The 17,310-nt window shown below is 44.5% G+C and overlaps 1 protein-coding gene and 1 long non-coding RNA gene across 3 annotated transcripts in view; one reads left to right on the top strand and one right to left on the bottom strand.

Moving 5' to 3' along the window:
- Positions 1–6,033, bottom strand: part of LOC115834762 — a 33,713-nt gene extending 27,680 nt beyond the window's left edge. The window contains exon 1 of the long non-coding RNA XR_004029665.1: positions 5,921–6,033. This is a non-coding gene — a long non-coding RNA (uncharacterized LOC115834762). The remainder of the gene's footprint in view (positions 1–5,920) is intronic.
- The window catches only part of PIEZO2 (piezo type mechanosensitive ion channel component 2), a 475,806-nt gene extending 468,344 nt beyond the window's left edge, over positions 1–7,462 (top strand). For both annotated transcript variants that reach the window (XM_030810771.1, XM_030810770.1), the window contains 3 exons: positions 2,426–2,505; positions 4,843–5,026; positions 5,933–7,462. In XM_030810771.1, the coding sequence (XP_030666631.1) occupies positions 2,426–2,505; positions 4,843–5,026; positions 5,933–6,185 (517 nt within the window). In that variant the 3' untranslated portion in view covers positions 6,186–7,462. The remainder of the gene's footprint in view (positions 1–2,425; positions 2,506–4,842; positions 5,027–5,932) is intronic.
- Positions 7,463–17,310: the final 9,848 nt, after the last annotated feature.

The following is a 17,310-nucleotide window of genomic DNA, read 5'->3' as shown; positions in this document are numbered from 1 at the left end:
AGCTTTGTTAGGTATATGCAGCTGGTACAAATGTCCATCTACAGATTCATGTGTATGAGGAATGCAACTTTTCTTTGGTAACACAAAGTTAATTTCTATTTGGAGGCCCCATTTTGCAAGATTAAAGAAACAATCTCAGCCGTGGAGTTTTCTCTTCACTGTCCCCAGGGTTATGTCTATGTTCTAAATGAGGGTTTGGGCCAGGCATGGTGGCTCATGCCTGTAATCCCAGCACTTTGGGAGGCTGAGACAGGTGGATCCCCCGAGGTCGGGAGTTCAAGACCAGCCTGACCAACATGGTGAAACCCTGTCTCTACTAAAAATACAAAGATCAGCTAAGCGTGGTGGTGCACATCTGTAATCCCAGCTGCTCGGGAGACTGAGACATGAGAATCGCTTGAACTCTTGAGGCGAAGGTTGCAGTGAGCCTAGATCACGCCACTGCACTCCAGCCTGGGTAACAGAGCGAGACTCCATCTCAAAAATAAATAAATAAACAATAAAAAACAAATGAATGAGGGTTTGTATGGTGCCAGGCTCCAGGGAGCTCATCAGTTCATGGAAAGTGCTGGCCCGCTGGGCTTCCATTGAGAGAGACATTCTTCTTCCAGGTCTGTCTTCAGTCTGCAGAGTGGCTGTCTCCCTCAGCTATTGGGACCCATTTTGGGGCACACTAGAAATCATCATGCTGATTCTCATGCAATTTGGAGGTGTAGGAGCTCCAGCAGGTCCACCTGAGTTCACATGGCCCAACATAATATGTGCCCAGTGGTACCCCATTCTCCCTGCCCTGCCCCCGGGGGTACTCAGCTCTTGGTGCCTCCAAGGGCCCTATTCAGGAATGTGACATGGGACTTCACTAAAATGATCCAGGCCTCTTGTCATTCATGTCTGCCACCTGATCGTGGGTACCCACTTCACTCATTCACCCTCAGTGGAAAGAGGTGGGGCTCAAGGTTCCTTCTTAGGGAGCCACTAGTGTCAAGCACATTCTCTTCCCACTCTCTGTCCACCTGGCCCAAAAAGTGTTGATGTCATCTCTAGATGACAAACCTTGCTCGTATCTGACCATAATCACCGAAGCCAGGCAAAGACCCTGTGAGACCCTTTTCTACTATTATTCCTGCCCCTGAGTCTCTGAATGGGGGTAGAGTATACAGGGTCTAGGAGGACAAGGGGTAAAAGGAAATTTGGGAAAAAAAATTATATATCTCAAAATACTATCCTGCCACTTAAGTACTCCACTTCCAACAGATGCAAGCTGAGATGTTTAGATTCTAATATATGAACTAGCAAGAAAAAAATGATATGGATATAAAACTGCTAAACAAAATAGTTCAGGCATCCACCAGTGACGCCCCCAGTTTTGTCCTCCAGGCTGCCCTGGCCCCATTGTAATGCATGGAATATATGGATCACCAGGGTGCAGGCCTTAGAAGTGTTCCCAGACTGAGATTATGTTTTGTGACTCAACTAAAGTTGAAGGGCCCTTGGAGATTGTCAGATCCTCTACTATCACTTCCCAGATGAGAAGGCATATCTACTCAAGAATGTATTCAAGGCACTGGGCTTGTGGGAGGCAGAGGTCACTCTAGGTCCAGGCCACCATCTCTCTTCACCTCTCACTCTCCTCTAGATCGATTCATGGAGTCTACTTGTGTATTAGTCCATTCTCATACCGCTAATAAAGACATACCTGAGACTGGGTAATTTATAAAGGAAAGAGGTTGAATTGACTCACAGTTCTACACAGCTGGGGAGGCCTCACAATTATGGCGGAAGGCGAAGGAGGAGCAAAGGCACATCTTACATGGCGGTGGGCAAGGGAGCATGTGCAGGGGAGCTGCCCTTTATAAAACCATCAGATTTCATGAGACTTACTCCCTATCACAAGAACAGCATGATGATGGAGGAAAACCTGCCCCCATCATCCAATTATCTCCCACCCAGTCCCTCCCATGACACGTGGGGATTACGGGAGCTACAATTCAAGATGAGATTTGGGTGGGGACACAACCAAACCATATCAGCCTGATAATAGATATGTTTGAAAATCTAAAAATTAAAATTTGAAGTGTGCTCAATGGTATGGATAAGAATTAGAGCATCTTAGCAAGAAACAGTGCCCCTTGGCTTCAGAAACAAGCTGCAGAATTGGGAAAAGGCCTGTGGCTGTTTGTAAGCCATCACCCAGCTTGTCTTACAGACTTACATGCAGATCCAGATAAAGCTCAGTGATTTGCTCCCCATGAGAGAGTTTTGATTGTAATAGGAACCCGTAAATTATGATGTCTATGCATTGTACGGATATATGAAACTTTCACCATTATTTGGTGATACAAGGTCAACAATAACAACAAAAAATCAATTTTAGGTGGGTAAAACAACTAAAACGTAATTATATCTTTTTTTCCTTAATGTACAGGACCATAGAAAAGATTTATCCATATTATGTGAAAGCACCTAGTGATTCTAACTCAAAACCTATAAAGCAACTTTTATCTGGTAAGAATGAGAAAAGTTTGTTTCAGAATTGTTTTCAATCCTAGTTTTATTCAGTTTCAACAGTTTGTGTTTTTGGCCTTCATCAAACCACTTTCTAGTTATGTCTTCCTGTGTGACAGACATATAAAACCCCTGCCTGCCTTCACTAGTCCAAAGGAGTCACTCACTCAGCTGGGACCCACATTCTTCATTTTCTCTTTTTCATTGATATGGAACTTGATTGACTTATATTCACACCAAGTTTCTTATAGTACTGATTCATCAGATTATAGACCTGTTTCTATTAGCAGCCAGATTAATGACAGGAAACTGCCTCATACATTGTTAAATATGTCTGCCCCTCACAATAAGAACAGTAAAAAGATAGCAAGAAATGTACTTGATTCAGCCCAAGGATTAGTAGTATCACTAGAGGGACTTTAGTGATTGAATTTTCCCAATATAACTTGGATGGTATAAATTCATGTTTTTGGATTCTACTAATTATCAAGAATTGCTTGACTTCATGGCTTGAACCAGAAGCAGATGTATAGATCTGGACAATGTGGAAAACCAGTGCAGTTATCTGGCACATATTCATTCATTCTCCAACATGGGCCGTTCACTACGCACCAGGCAGTAGGCCAGGCACTGGAGCCTGGGCTCTGTGCTGCTGTGTTTAGCTAGAAAGATGCAGATGTAAGTGAAGAGTTGGAAAGCCACACAGAGATTGGCCTAGTAGAGGCCCAATGGAGGGCCCTGGGGATGGGCAAAAGGCCAGGCTCCACATCACACACCTTTCCTCCTCAGCAGTAAATAAGTATCTCTTGTAAGGTATTTGCAAGATGCATTAAGAAGTTTGCTATTTCCCTTTCAGTCAGGAATAGTTGTAGAAATGTTTCATCTGGACATGCAGATTGCTCAACAATCAGTAATTCCCCATGAAGTAATTCTGTCCCTCCATAAGCTCTTCCTGAGGTGACTCTGTGCTGCAAGCTCCTAAGTTTCCTCCTTACAGCTGTCTCCCAACTTCAGAACCAACATTCTTCCTGCTCCTGTGTGTTCTGCATGGTTCACCTTCTTCCTTGATAAGGACTTTGGCTCTAACAGGATCCTGCTGTGCCTTACTCTTCTTCATTGATCCATCCTTCCATGCCATAGACATTTTTTGTCAAGTACCATTCTTGGATTCCTACCATCTAGGACAAGCTTGTCCAACCTGCAGCCCATGGGCTGCATGTGGCCCAGGACAATGTTGAATAAGGCCCAGCACAAATCTGTAAACTTTCTTAAAACATTATGAGATTTTTGTATGTTGTTTTTAGCTCATAAGCTATCCTTGGTGTTAGTATATTTCCTGTGTGACCCAAGGCAATTATTCTTCTTCCAATGTGGCCCAGGGAAGCCAAAAGATTGGACACCTGTGATTTAGGAATTTAGTATGAAATGATGCTGATGTGGCTCCCATCTTCACACAGTTTAGTTTATAGTTCACCACCGTGTTTCTCAGGGGAAGCACCAGTATCATTGGCAGCAGTGGAATCTTCTTAGAAAGACCTATACAATGTCACTACAAGCTTTTTACCCTATCTTTTACAACTCTTTTGCATTCACCCTAAACTCCAATAAAAGTAATCACTGACCTGGTATTATGGTTCTTCAGAGATTTGCTGAGCTGTGTCCCATCACTCTTCCTGAAATGAGCTTCCCTCCTCACCCACCTTCACCTATTGAAGTTCTCACTTGGCGAATCTCAGCTCAGAAGTTATCTCCTCTGTGAAGCACCCATGGAGCATACTATCCAGAAGTGGTCTCTCTAAGCCAACAGACCTTGTCAGTGCTGGTCCCATGGTGGCTGTCGTGTGCCCATAAATTGTGCTTGTGTACACCGTCTTTTCCCATGGAGATAAGGAACAATGTTATATGCAATTTTGGAACCCTTTAGCACCTAACTGAGTGCCTTCCTCCTATGAGACATGCAACAAATGCTGGTAATATGAATGGACTGGTTGATTCGATCACAAGTCAGCGATTTGGGTTTTTAAATGTCTACAGAGTCATTTGGGATTATCAGCTCAGCTGCTCAGGTAGTGGATCCTCCACTTTTGCCCTGTGGCTTTGCTGCCATGCCCTTGTAGCAACAGCGGCTGACCTCTCTCACTGAAAAGGAAAAATCACTTACATACCCAGGGCCCTCTCTTCCTTGCCCATTCACACTTCTGGTATGTCCATGCATCCTTTTCATCCTGGAACCTTATGCTATAGTTAGTAACCAGATTTTGCCATCTGAAAACTATTGCTGTGCATGAAATCCTAAAATTCTCATGTCAACTTAATTTTGCATTTCTACCTTTCTAGAAAATAATTTCATGGATATTACCATCATTTTGTCCAGAGACAATACAACTAAATATAACAGTGAGTGGTGGGTTCTCAACCTGACTGGAAACAGAATATACAATCCGAACTCTCAGGCCCTGGAACTGGTGGTCTTCAATGACAAAGTCAGTCCCCCAAGTCTGGGGTTCCTGGCTGGCTATGGGTAAGGACTCATTGAACAATTCACAGTTACAAGAGTCTATTTCTATATCATATAAAGTTGAGAGTGGGAAGCCTTTTATCTTCTCAGGATTCGCTAATTTTAGAGCTGCAGTATTAAAATGCACACATCCTTGTGTGCATTTTATTTCAAAAAATGAGGCACCAGAGTCACAAAGAGATCAAAATGCCCAGTGTGACTCACACAGCCCAGGTATATGGCTTCTTTACTCCACGTCTTCCTGTTATGGCACAGTTTAATGCAATCCCATGTTTACATTTAGAAATTGGCATAGAAATATCACTTTTCTGCTTAGATTTCCTTCTAATCCTTAGCAGATGGGTCTATTAGACATCCCGCTTTTGAACTTCTGAACCATCACATCATGTTCTGATGCTTAAATCCTAGGACACGCACATCCCCACAAGACACAAATATAAAATGTTATATTTCTCAAAGTTAGCCTCATAAGAAATGATTTTCACCCAGAATTTTATAAAAATTAATCTGAGAGATAGTATTGCTAAAAGGAAAGGAGCCTGCCACAGAAAATCATACATAATTACATTTCTACCAAATATATTATATGGTTTATGCATTTAATATATGCAATAAAACCACCTTAAGTTCATACATGAAACGGTTAGCATTATTTCCAGAATGTGAGATTGTAAAGGACTTTCATTTTTCAAGTCTAACAGTTCTGTAATACATAATTTTATTTTTTATTTATAATAATTCTATAATATAAAATCAACTTTTTAACCTAAGGGAAAAAATGTAAGATTTGATATGCTTATTTCTTCTACAGAATTTGAGGGAAAATACTATTTTTTTCTTTTAGACATGCTTTTCTTTATTAACTATATTTAAGTGCTATATGCAATTTCTACTTACTGTTTTTTTCAGTATTATGGGATTATATGCTTCAGTTGTCCTTGTGATTGGGAAATTTGTCCGTGAATTCTTCAGTGGGATTTCTCACTCCATCATGTTTGAAGAGCTTCCAAATGTGGATCGAATTTTGAAGTTGTGCACAGATATTTTTTTAGTTCGAGAGACAGGAGAACTGGAACTAGAAGAAGATCTCTATGCCAAATTAATATTCCTATATCGCTCACCAGAGACAATGATCAAATGGACTAGAGAAAAAACAAATTGAAACCTTAGAACACAGACTGCAAATAATGTTAACATCTGAATTTTTTTTAAAAGCACAATATTCTCATAAGAGCTAAGCATTTCCAGTTTGATGGAAATGGTTTGTTTCTCTTCTGACAGGTAGACAAAAGGAGCTGATATCTTTCTGCAGTAAAAGCTACCTTGCAAGTTAAGGCACTGTTGAAAATGTTATTTGTAATTCCATTTCTCTGAAATCAGGGCTACTTGCTTTATGTTTTAGTCAACAGTGTCTTGCATTCTGATTGACCATGTGAAGGAATCATTTATGGGCCCCATCCCTAAGAGAAATAGAAGAGGAGTCAGAAGGAAAGATGCCTGTGTTTTCCTCTGTGGGGCCCGTGCACTTCCTGGATAGATGCTACAATGCAATATACAGCACTCCATCCCCACTGGGGAAGCTGCTGTGATGAGACTAGATGAGCCTTCAACACACTCAGAATATGCAACAGCAATAGGGGGCGGACAGCTCCTACCTGTGTTTCTAGGAGCAAAAGAGAGGGAACTAATTGCCCGTGAAGACGCCAGTGGAAGGATCAGCCTCATTCTAAGCAAAAACATAATATTAGTGATACTCTTACTGCCTTATCTTAACCGAGGACTAATAAGATACCTTTCCATTAAACACCAGTGACTTCTCAGGAAAAAAAAAAAAAGCAGCAAAACAAATGATGTGTACACCTGCTTTGTTGTGGTCCAGCAGTGACCAGCTTCAATGAGGGGAACCATTCTGGAGGGCCGCGGTCTCCTGTGCAAACAGACATGAGGCAGAAGAGTAAAAAGACCAACCCAGTGGGACCTAGAATACTTTGTAACTCTAATAACTGAGGTCAGGACCGCTCTTCTGCCTTCCCCGTCCCTCAACGTGCTTTTTCCCATTTCCATGATTTAAGGCAATGGTTTTTCCAGTATGTGACATTTTCCTTCCTGTTTTTCAGGTATATCAAAGAGTTTACATATTCCAATTCACATTTTTACATCTGAGACGGGTTTTTTAAGTTCATAATTATGAAAGAAATATGTATATTGAGCTTGGGGAAATAAAAATGGCCTTTTCTTAAATTATTATTATTGGTAATACAACCTCTTCATTAAATAACAATGTAGCATGCAAAATTTATGATTGAAATGTAGTTTTCATTCCATATTAAGATACAGTTTCTGAGAAGAATCATTGAATGGACTAGAATATGTCAAAAATTGATCCTGTGTAGTTTGGGTTCAGGGCTGACTTAAAATAAAGCACATCCTGCAAAGTCATTTTAAGAATACTCCTTATTTTGCTTTTTTGCATGAAATAGAAAACGGATTGTTTTGATACAGTGTACAGTTTTTTTAATCAACTGAAATAAGAATCCACTTCTTGCTGGTTCTGTTTTGTTTTGTTTTCCTCATATAAGCAGAAAACAACTAACAAATAATTTCCAAAAAGGAAACTATTACAGTGAACATGGAGCTTTAAAAATGTAGCAGACTTCAAATGATGTTGTGTCTTGTACAGAATTAATTAGTCATATTTATTCTTAACATGGTGAAAGCCAGCACGCTTCCCCCTGTGGAGATAAACTGCTTCCATCATTGCAACAATAAACTCAAACCACTTAGTGGAATTCTTGCATGAAGGTCTAATTTCCCAACAGCAGAAAGAATCATGGTGCATATCTGGTTGTGAGTTATTTCTTTTAAAAAAAAAGTCAACAAGGAATTTCCAGAAAGCAAATTGTAGCTCATTTAGAAGAGATTAGGCATAGGAAAATGCTCATGAGAAGAAAACATAAAGATCAGAGGATACCAGAATTGAAATATTCCTCAAGAAAACAATTTCCAGGGTGTAAGGCAAAAAGCCTCCAGATGCGTTAAGAGAGGAACATATTGCAGGAAAGAGTGCTGGCCAAAGAGAGCACTCCTTCTAGAACTGCGTGTGCTGGACTAGGAATCACACAGAGAATGCCAAAGCCTGGCTTCTGGTCCTGGCCCAGCCACTGTGGGGCTGGGAGACCTGGGCAAATGGGTCTCTCACCTTCCTCAAGCCTCCCTTATCTGACACCATCAGGGATCATCAAGCTCTAAACAACAACATGCTAAGGCTCAAAGGGCGCCCACCCCGGCCAAGCAGCCTGCTGCTACCTTAGATTGGGTTCTCTAGAGATAAAGTCTGAGACAGTCACATGAGGTCATTTTAGGGCAGTGATCACAGGTTATACAGGTCACGGAGGAAGGCAGGACCAGGCAGAGAGAAGCTGCAGTTGCAACTGAGCCCTGGAACTGGGGTAGCCCTTCCTTTATCCCAAGCATGCCAGGGGTGTTTGGATCCCACACCAACAAGCCGTTGTCATAGCCATCTCCTGGGCAAGGACATAACCTTTCACGAGGCAACTCCCTGCAAGTTGGGGGTTTTTGCCTTTGAGGGACGGGGCCAGCCACGGGCATGTGGGTGTCCAGAGGGAATCCTAGGAGACTGCATTACCCATCACTGTCTACCCTTGGACACTGGCTTCTAGAGTAAGCTTGTGAGGCCTTACCTCTCTTGCAAGGGAAGAGCAAAGTGAAAGGAGCTACAGGCCCCCCTGCAGCTGGTTTCAAGGCCAAAGTGAGACTCATCACCCACCCCTCCTGCACCCTTTCAAGATCCCTTCACCCTTGGCCAGCAGCCATGGTGGGGTCAGCCAGCTGAGGGGCCCAAGGTCCTGGTTTCAAGCCCTCCTCCGGTCCTGGCTGCATCTTTGCCTCTTTGTCATTCAAACCGGGCACGAAGCACCAAGCAGGGATGGTCCCCTGAGCACCGAAATATATTTCCCCGCCTGGCTGGGTGGCAACAGCCTCCTCGTTCTGCTGACCTGGGTCGATCAGCCCAGTCAGTAAGGTGACCCCTCGCCTTGCCATATCTGTGGCATTTGTCCCTTACTGTCCTTCTGAGTCATCCCTTCTGAAACCATGTTTTACTTTTTCGCTAATTTCTTCCTGAATGCTAACTCATTTCTGAGTTTTCTAATTCTGATTTTTATTGTTCTTTCATGTCTTCTATTATTTCCTGAATTTATGTTAATTCATTTTTAAACACTGGATTATGGTTTCCACCCATTGGTGAGCATATTTTTCTGGCAAACTTTGACAGTCTCAAAGGCCACAAGCCCGCCCCTTATTCTTTTTCACCGGCCACATTTGGTGTTGGATTGATGCACAGTCCTTTTCTGTCACTCCTTTGCAGGGGATATTTATTTCCCTGACGTTAGGGTAGGAAGCTCTTCCAGCTTCACAGCACTGGAGGCCCCTCCACTGTGGTTTTCACTGGTTCCTAAGTGCGCCCTTCCTTCCTGAGACCTCCGCCCTGTCCCCCCGCCCACCCTGGGCCCTGTTTTCCCAGTAGCAACTGTTCTGCACTGCGTGGACTCTCCCCAGCAGCTTCTTCTCAGGGCCAATGCAGCACGGGGCCTGGTCCTGGGAGGGAGCTACAACCTGTCACTTTGGAGAGTTCACAGGCCCAGCCCTGCGCAGCCCCTCACCCACCAATGAGCATGGGGAAAAAAACCCTCCAGGGTCCAGGGGCCATCGCTTGTGTGGGTGACCTGATCCCAGCTCTGCCTGGCAAGGCCGTCCTCATTCCTCTCTTCTCCCACCTGTGAGGGGCTCCTCCTGCAGGTGTCCTGTCATTCTTTGGAGTTCAGGTTTGTCCTGGCCTAGTTCTCATCTGCATTTCTTTTGTTTGTTTGTAGGGGAGGCAATAGGGCATGACTGAGGAAGTGCCAAGCTCTAGGCTGCACTACCTTTACCTGCCCAGAATTCCCCTACACAGAGTCTGTAAGCACAGTGTTGAATGAGGAAAGAATACGTTAAATTTCACAGAGAAAACAGTCTGAAACTACATTGCCCAAGTTAGATTTCGCATAAAAGCACTTGGTATAAACAGTACACGCACATGACTGGTTCTCACAGTCTACATTGTTTTGAATAAGCGCCATTCTTAAAAATTAAATTTTTTTTTTGAGATGGAGTCTCACCCTGTCACCCAGGCTAGAGTGCAGTGGCACAATCTTGGCTCACTGCAAGCTCCGCCTCCCAGGTTCATGCCATTCTCCTGCCTCAGCCTGGGACTACAGGTGCCCACCTGTAAGCTCCGCCTCCCAGGTTCATGCCATTCTCCTGCCTCAGCCTCCCCAGTAGCAGGGACTACAGGTGCCCACCACCACGCCTGGCTAATTTTTTTGTATTTTTAGTAGAGACGGGGTTTCACTGTGTTAGCCAGGATGGTCTCGATCTCCTGACCTCATGATCCACCCGCCTCAGCCTCCCAAAGTGCTGGGATTACAGGTGTGAGCCACCGTGCAGGGCCTAAAATATTATTCTTAAAGTGTTATCTTAAGACATAGGTATCTGTGGTTATATTCCCACATATTTTTATTGAACACATTTGCCTATTATTCATCCATTTTATTAGGATTTTCAGAGTAGTGTTTTTCCCTATTATTTGCTTTCTAGTTTATAAATCTGTTTTTATCTTTTTTTTTTTTTTTACTTCTTTGTGTTATTCTGTATTCGTCTTCTGACCTTTTGGGTTGGATACATAGCTCGGTACTGAGCTATCTACAGTGTGTCCCAAATCAGAAATATAAATGCCGCAAATTTAGAGAACTCATCATTTGGAAGTTTATTTAAATATTCCCCATTACTTCAGCTTTGCAGATTTCAGTATTACATTTCAGCTTTTAGGCTGCATGTGAGACCGTGTCCAGATGTTCATCCAGATCCGCAGCATGGCAGAGGCCTTGTTGTTCACTGGCAGTCTCCATCAGACCTTCCATCGCAGGATGTTCTTTGGAGGATCTTTAAAGGCAACCTTCCCGTGGCGGCTTCTCTGTGTTTGCAGTTTGAAAATGGACTAGAACCACTAGCACAAGATAGTGGTTACCTTGAATGTCCGTAGCAAAGATATTAGTATCTTAAATGTTTAAATTATTATCCTTTACCATGTTGTCTTTTTAAAGTTTGTATTATTTATACTTCTAACACCATTACAGTTTAAACCTGCAGTAAGACCTTTGGGAAGCCCTGTGTTTTCTCCCACATAAGACTAAGTTCTGTACCTGAGACCTTCACAGCAGGGTTGTCACAGACGTCCAGAAGCACAGCAGGTGTAGGTATCAGAGCAAATCAGATGGTGAGAAAGGGGAGAGAAAGGCTTGTGGAGGGAATGTCCTGGAGGGAAGCTCGATGAGACGGAGGAACTTTGGCAATTATGCTAGCATCGCAGACCTGACCCCTGCTGGAGTTTCTTTAAGGTATTCAGGGAAAGCCAGATAGAACTGTGCCTGCCTCTCCCACCCAGACCCTTACTCCATGTGCAAGGGCAGAGAAAGATTGCTGGAGATGGCTTCAGGAGCTGAGAGACTAATAATATCAATAATGTTTCAGTATTTGCTCTTACGATTATGTGTCAAACCCTGTGCTAAAAGCATGAGCAGTCAGAAACAGAATGAGGGTTAGAGACTTGCCAAAGATATGGTGGAGCCAGGACTTGCCTTGTTTCTGGGGAAGCCGGTCTGCACTGTGGGCCAGCCATCCTGCTGGCACTGCTTCTCCACCAAAGGCTCCTGTTGCTGCCTGGCGAGCACTGGCCGGAGAGCACCCCCACTTGTCAAATCGTGCGCCGCACCTGGGTTCCCACATACCTGTTTGGTATGGTCGGTGTGGGGTTTGGGTACTGGTGAGCAACTTTCCTCTATGCCACCTCTGTGCCTTCCACGTTATTTGTTTCCCAGGCTAATGAATTTCCAACAGGGGATTTTCAACTTGCATCCTTCAAGTAATGAGGGCAATGGAAATGACTCTCCCCCAGCACCTCACCGAGCTCTGTCTCCAGCCCCTTGGCTCTGAGGTCAGAGAATCAGATGGCTGCAAAAGCTGAGAGTATTCTGAGCTTACTCTCAGTATACTGACAGTAAGAGGAATGCCAGGTCTAAAGTGCCATCCAGGTCAAACTTGGGCGATTGGACGACCCTCCAAGGACTGCTAGAACCTCTGAGGTTTCATATTTAAACCACAGAATCAGACTTTCATGCTTGGTGGCCTCGTCTTTCCATATTCCTTGATCATCTCACAAATTAGCTCACATGAATACAAAAATGCTTACAGATATGGGTGATATAGAAAAATACGACTATTATTAAGATCAATGCTTTAACAGATTAGGTTTTGATGTCTTTTCTATCTCAATCAAAATGAGACTTGGGGACATCATTTGACATTGACAGTTGGTGAAATCTTACCCTGCCCTTCACCAGATGCCCCATGCCACTTTCACTAACAATACCCACATGTGCTTCAAAGCTGCTACTCTCGAAGAGAAGACAGCCCTCCAGCTCCACCCTGTCCTGGGGAGCTCTCACGCTCCACTCACCTGGATAAGCCAAGCCCAGGGACCCTCCCTGGTTCGGCCACTTGGTTCTCAATCCCACATAGGAGGAGCACTTTCCTAAGCCACTGAGATTGTCAGACTTCCCTGGGGAAGCCTACTCCTTGGATCAGCCAGAAGGCATAGAGAAAAGGGGAGAAATAACCTTCCAGAGTGAAGGTTGTCTCTCTGTTCCCAACCTTGATGAAATCGCCAGAAAAGAACATTTGACAGAGAGGCTAAGGCACTTTCTGCTGTGTGCCCTCTGGTCCCAGAGAAACAACATGCATTGGAGTTTTCATGGGGGCAGGACCCTTGTTAAGTGCTGTACGTAGATGATCTCATCCATGCTCACCACAAACCCAAGGGGCGGGTATTACTTTTCTCATCTTCCATATGTAGAGATGGACACACAGGGTAAGTGCTGCTCGGTGGGGCGTGGCCAGTGCTCAGAACCACCGGTGCTTCCCGGTAGCAAGTAACCACCATGCTATGTGACCGAGTCCCAAAGTCCATCTGCTAGTTACACATCCATTCTTTTATGGATAGACAAGTGAAAATAGCTGAAAACGGAGACTGCTCCAAGTAACTTTTTGGGGTGTGAAGTAAAGTACCAGCATTAAGATAATGATAAAGTATAAATGGGTGTCTCATTCCTAGTCTATCCTTGTTGGTCATTCCTACTTTTCCATTTGTCTTTGGCTGTAGATTTAATGTTTGCAACAGAGGAGTTATTGGTCAAGATGGGAATGTTAATTTACTTGAGAAATGTGAGTATCTGAACAATAGTGTCATGATTTCTACAAGTGTCTTATTACTGAATAGAAGACACAAGGTGAAATAAACAAATTCATAGATTAAAAAATGTTTCAACAGTAAACATGAATAGTGTGCACAATGTAAAATAATAAAGAATTGTGTTTAGAGAAAGAGAAATGGAGAGATTCAGGGGGATTTTTTAATGAGTTGGGAGAAGATTTTCCCCAGTCTCTTTCCCCCCAGTATTTGCACACATTCACATTTCTAATTCTCATTCCTCTGGGCAATGCAGTAACACCAGCAAAATAATGTGCGTGGCAGGCAAGGACACACCTCCTGGGCCTCAGCCCTCCTGCAGCTCTTAGCGAGGCCCCTGCCTCAAGCCCAGCTCTGCACCTCAGGCCCAACTGCGGGATCCAGAAGGCTAAGGGGTTGGGACTTGGTGAGTTCCCGCCTTTCTCAGGGATGTGGGGAGTGTGCCAGCCTCATCTATCTCACATGTCTCCACGTCTGCAGCACGGGCATCTTCCTCAAGATGAGCCCATCTTACTCATGGGCATTTTCTCCCTTGGTAGGAAGTAGGGAGAAAAAGATATTTACAGCTAACACTAAATGTTAATTTAAAATCCTTTGCTCAAAAGGAAAGAACTGAAGCTAAATGTCCCAGGTAGTGACCACGCAAGAGGAATGGGAATTGCAGATGGTATTTCAATAGCTTTGGGCCTTGATTTCTAGACTCTCTGGCCCACACTGAGGTCGGGAACAAAAGGGCTTCTGAAACGCCCCTGCACCCAGGAAACCTCAAGCTAACCAACCAGGTGTTTCTATTGTCAGTCCATGGAGAGACTGGTGCAGCCCCCAGAGCTGCTAGAGAGCAGGGGTTGGGTGGGGGGCTCAAGAAGAGAAGCTGAGTGTGTGCCTTGAGTCCCAGGAAAGGTCGAAAGAGCTGAGCTCCTGGAGCAGAATTCTGGAAGAGCCCGTGGGCTGGCCATGTGAAGGCGCTGTAGCACAGCTTAGCAGTTTGCTCTCCAAGAGCTGGGCTGGCACCCAGCCTCAAGTCAGCAAACTCCTGGATTTTGGAAGAACAATTAGTTAACATTATTGCATCGGGATCAAGCAATGTAATGCAGCCCATAGAGAGGCTCCCACAGAGTTGAGACTTGCAAGAGGCAGCCATGTTCTATTCTCTGCACCTGCAAACTTAGTGCCTGGGTGCAGCCTCAGACACCTGGAGCCCACCCCATGTCCACCACTGTAAGTCCCTGGGTCATATCCTCTACATGCCCGTCGCCTTCCTCAGTCTCTCAGCCCTGTTCATGTCTTTACTCCTCACGGGGCCTGCCTCATGTTCTTCCTGGCTCTGGTGTGTGTTGTCCTCATTCACTGACAGTTTTAGCTGCTAGTTTTTTGGTGGTGGGGGGCGGGGTTGTAGAATTGGGAAAATGCTGCCGAATCAGCTTCGGTTTCCCAGAGTGGAGGGGGAGGTGGAAAAGAGGCTTTCAACATGATCTGGCCACCAGGTAGAAACCCAAAAAGATGATGGGACTCTCCCTACCCCTCTGGAGTTGTCTTAGACTCAGAGTTTCTGTTCCCTTCCCAGCCAAGTTCCGTCTGTAAAATATAACTGTTCCCTTCCACTTCTCAGCAGTCATCAGGCTCTGGGCTTCTGAATGACATGGTTGCCTTGGGTGTAGAGTGGGTATTCACCAGGCTCCAAAACAAACTCAGAGGTGGCCTGGGGAAACTCAGACCCTGATGAGTCTCAGGGTCACAGAATGTGTGTAAAGGGCCTGGCTCTCAGTGGAGGGTCAATTAATGTGAGCTCTCCCTCGAAAGTAGCCTGAGAGCAGCCCCAGGTTCTAAATAAGTCATCATCCAATTCAGCCAGATCTGCTCCTCCGGACTCCTGTGCACCCAAAATATGAAGTCACCCTTTGAGAGGTACTTAACATTGGCACTGAAAGCTGCCCCAAGGATTCATCTTTCCCCTGATGGCTCTGTCTCTCCTACCAAGGTCACTTCATGGGTGATACATATCATCATCAATGATGAGTGTCACCATCAATGATAAATTTCATCCATGCCAGTAGATTTAATTCCCTCTTGCCCCTGGCAGGCAGCTCCAGGGACTCTAGATTGAAAACCCATTGGCACCTCAAACTCAATATCCCCAATACCAGTGTCATGATTTCCTCCTCCAAGCCCCCTTTATCTTGCCTGCCTGTTTGTGGACTCACTCAGGGTGAGCACCTTGGAGATGCTGAATTCTCATGGCTCAGGCCCTGACACTCTGATACAGGGGCAAGATCCAAGAATCGATGTCTGTTTAGCCTGTGCAGATGGTTCTGACATCAGGGAGGCCTAACGGCACTCCTCTCCCACACTACTCTCTGCAGGATCCCCGCTACATCTCTCTGTATCTAAGATACCTTGCTACCTTGTGGAGGATGCTCAGTAAGCACTGATTCTGCCTCTCTCCCAGCCAGGATGGCCATTCCCTGTGCCAGGCCCCAAAGGCTTCTGCTTCTCCTCACCACTCCAAAAAGGGGTGCTGAGACACTGAGAAACTAAAGCTCCAGACATGGAAGCCACATGTTCATTTCCTTTACATTCACTTCCTAATCATTTACACCTTCTCAGGTGTAGGTCAAATGCCTATTGAGAAAACTAGGTCAAGTTTGTTGAGAAATGCAAAGAATATATGCAGCCTTTTAAAAATGATGGCCAATAGCTCAGAGCCAAGTGACCAATAATTGGAAATGTCTGGTTGGCCTCATTAATAAATGATATTAAATGAAGCAAAACTAGTGGCCCCCGGCCTGGCCTCTAAGCTTACTAGCAAAAGCAGTGAGTCACCTACTTGGCATACATTCAGGAACACTAAGTCTCACACCTCACCCAAGATCATTCCCCTCCCGCTGCGTTACACCCAAAAGGATTTTGAGAGGAAAAAATAAATTTGCTATCCTTAGCTACTAGAGAGAATGCCTAAACGCAAGCACCAGGAAAGGTAGCACATTGCCTTGAAGTTATGGTAAGGGGTGGATTGCCTCTGGGAGATAGTTTTGATATACGGTAGGGAAACCAGTGAGTAAATGATAAGGTGAGAGTAGAGAAAACTGCAGCGCCCCAGGCAGGCACATCACCCAGGAAGAGTGCCTGGAAAGCCACCTGACTGTCCATAAGATGCAGTAGTCTCTAAAGTTAGAAAGTATAAAGTCCTTTTACCAAGTCTAAAACAATGCTAAATCATAACTATCTATACCTCCTGGTGTGGGAATATAGAAACTGAAAATTTTACTAAATAAAATTGGGTTTCCTCTGTTAGTTATTTTTTCGTAATTCGTTTATCTTTTGACATTTTTGATCAAAATGTCATTTCAGTCACAGCCAAGTTTCTTTCTGGGAAAATGTTATTTCCATGAATTTTGTTCCATCTCATGGAGGAAGCTTTATGCAAAACAGAGGCACAGTAAGCTGAGAGAAGTTGCAGGGTTCCCCCCCCTAACTCGCAGGGCCTCGGGTAACATTCTACTCTCCCAGCCCAGAGGAGCCGCCCAGAGTCCGACCTCTGAGGCCACTAGCACATATGCAGGGAGCTTTTGGGGCCAGGCCTTCCTAACACAGTCATAATACATTACAGAAGGCACACTAGCAATTCTAAATTATGAATGATGCTGTGTCGTGGCACCCAGGCCGATGCAAAGCAGTGAACTATTAATGAACCTTGCCGATGACTGCATCTCACACCATCCATCATGTTGCCCTGAGCCCCACAGCAGATTCATAGCCAGCAGATTCATAGCCAGCAGATTCATAGCCAGCAGTTTTGCTGCCCTTGGGACAATTAGCCCATAAAATGAAAGAAAAGAAAGAGAGACAGAGAGCGTGAGTGAGGGAGGGAGGGAACAAGGGAAAAAGAGAGGGAGAGGGAGAGAAGGAAGGGAAGGAAGGAAGAAAA

This window comes from Nomascus leucogenys, chromosome 4, assembly GCF_006542625.1.
Source record: "Nomascus leucogenys isolate Asia chromosome 4, Asia_NLE_v1, whole genome shotgun sequence".
In the NCBI taxonomy this organism is placed as follows: Eukaryota; Metazoa; Chordata; class Mammalia; order Primates; family Hylobatidae; genus Nomascus; species Nomascus leucogenys.
Note: the sequence above shows the minus strand (reverse complement) of the source record. Positions and strands in the feature narration are given on the sequence as shown.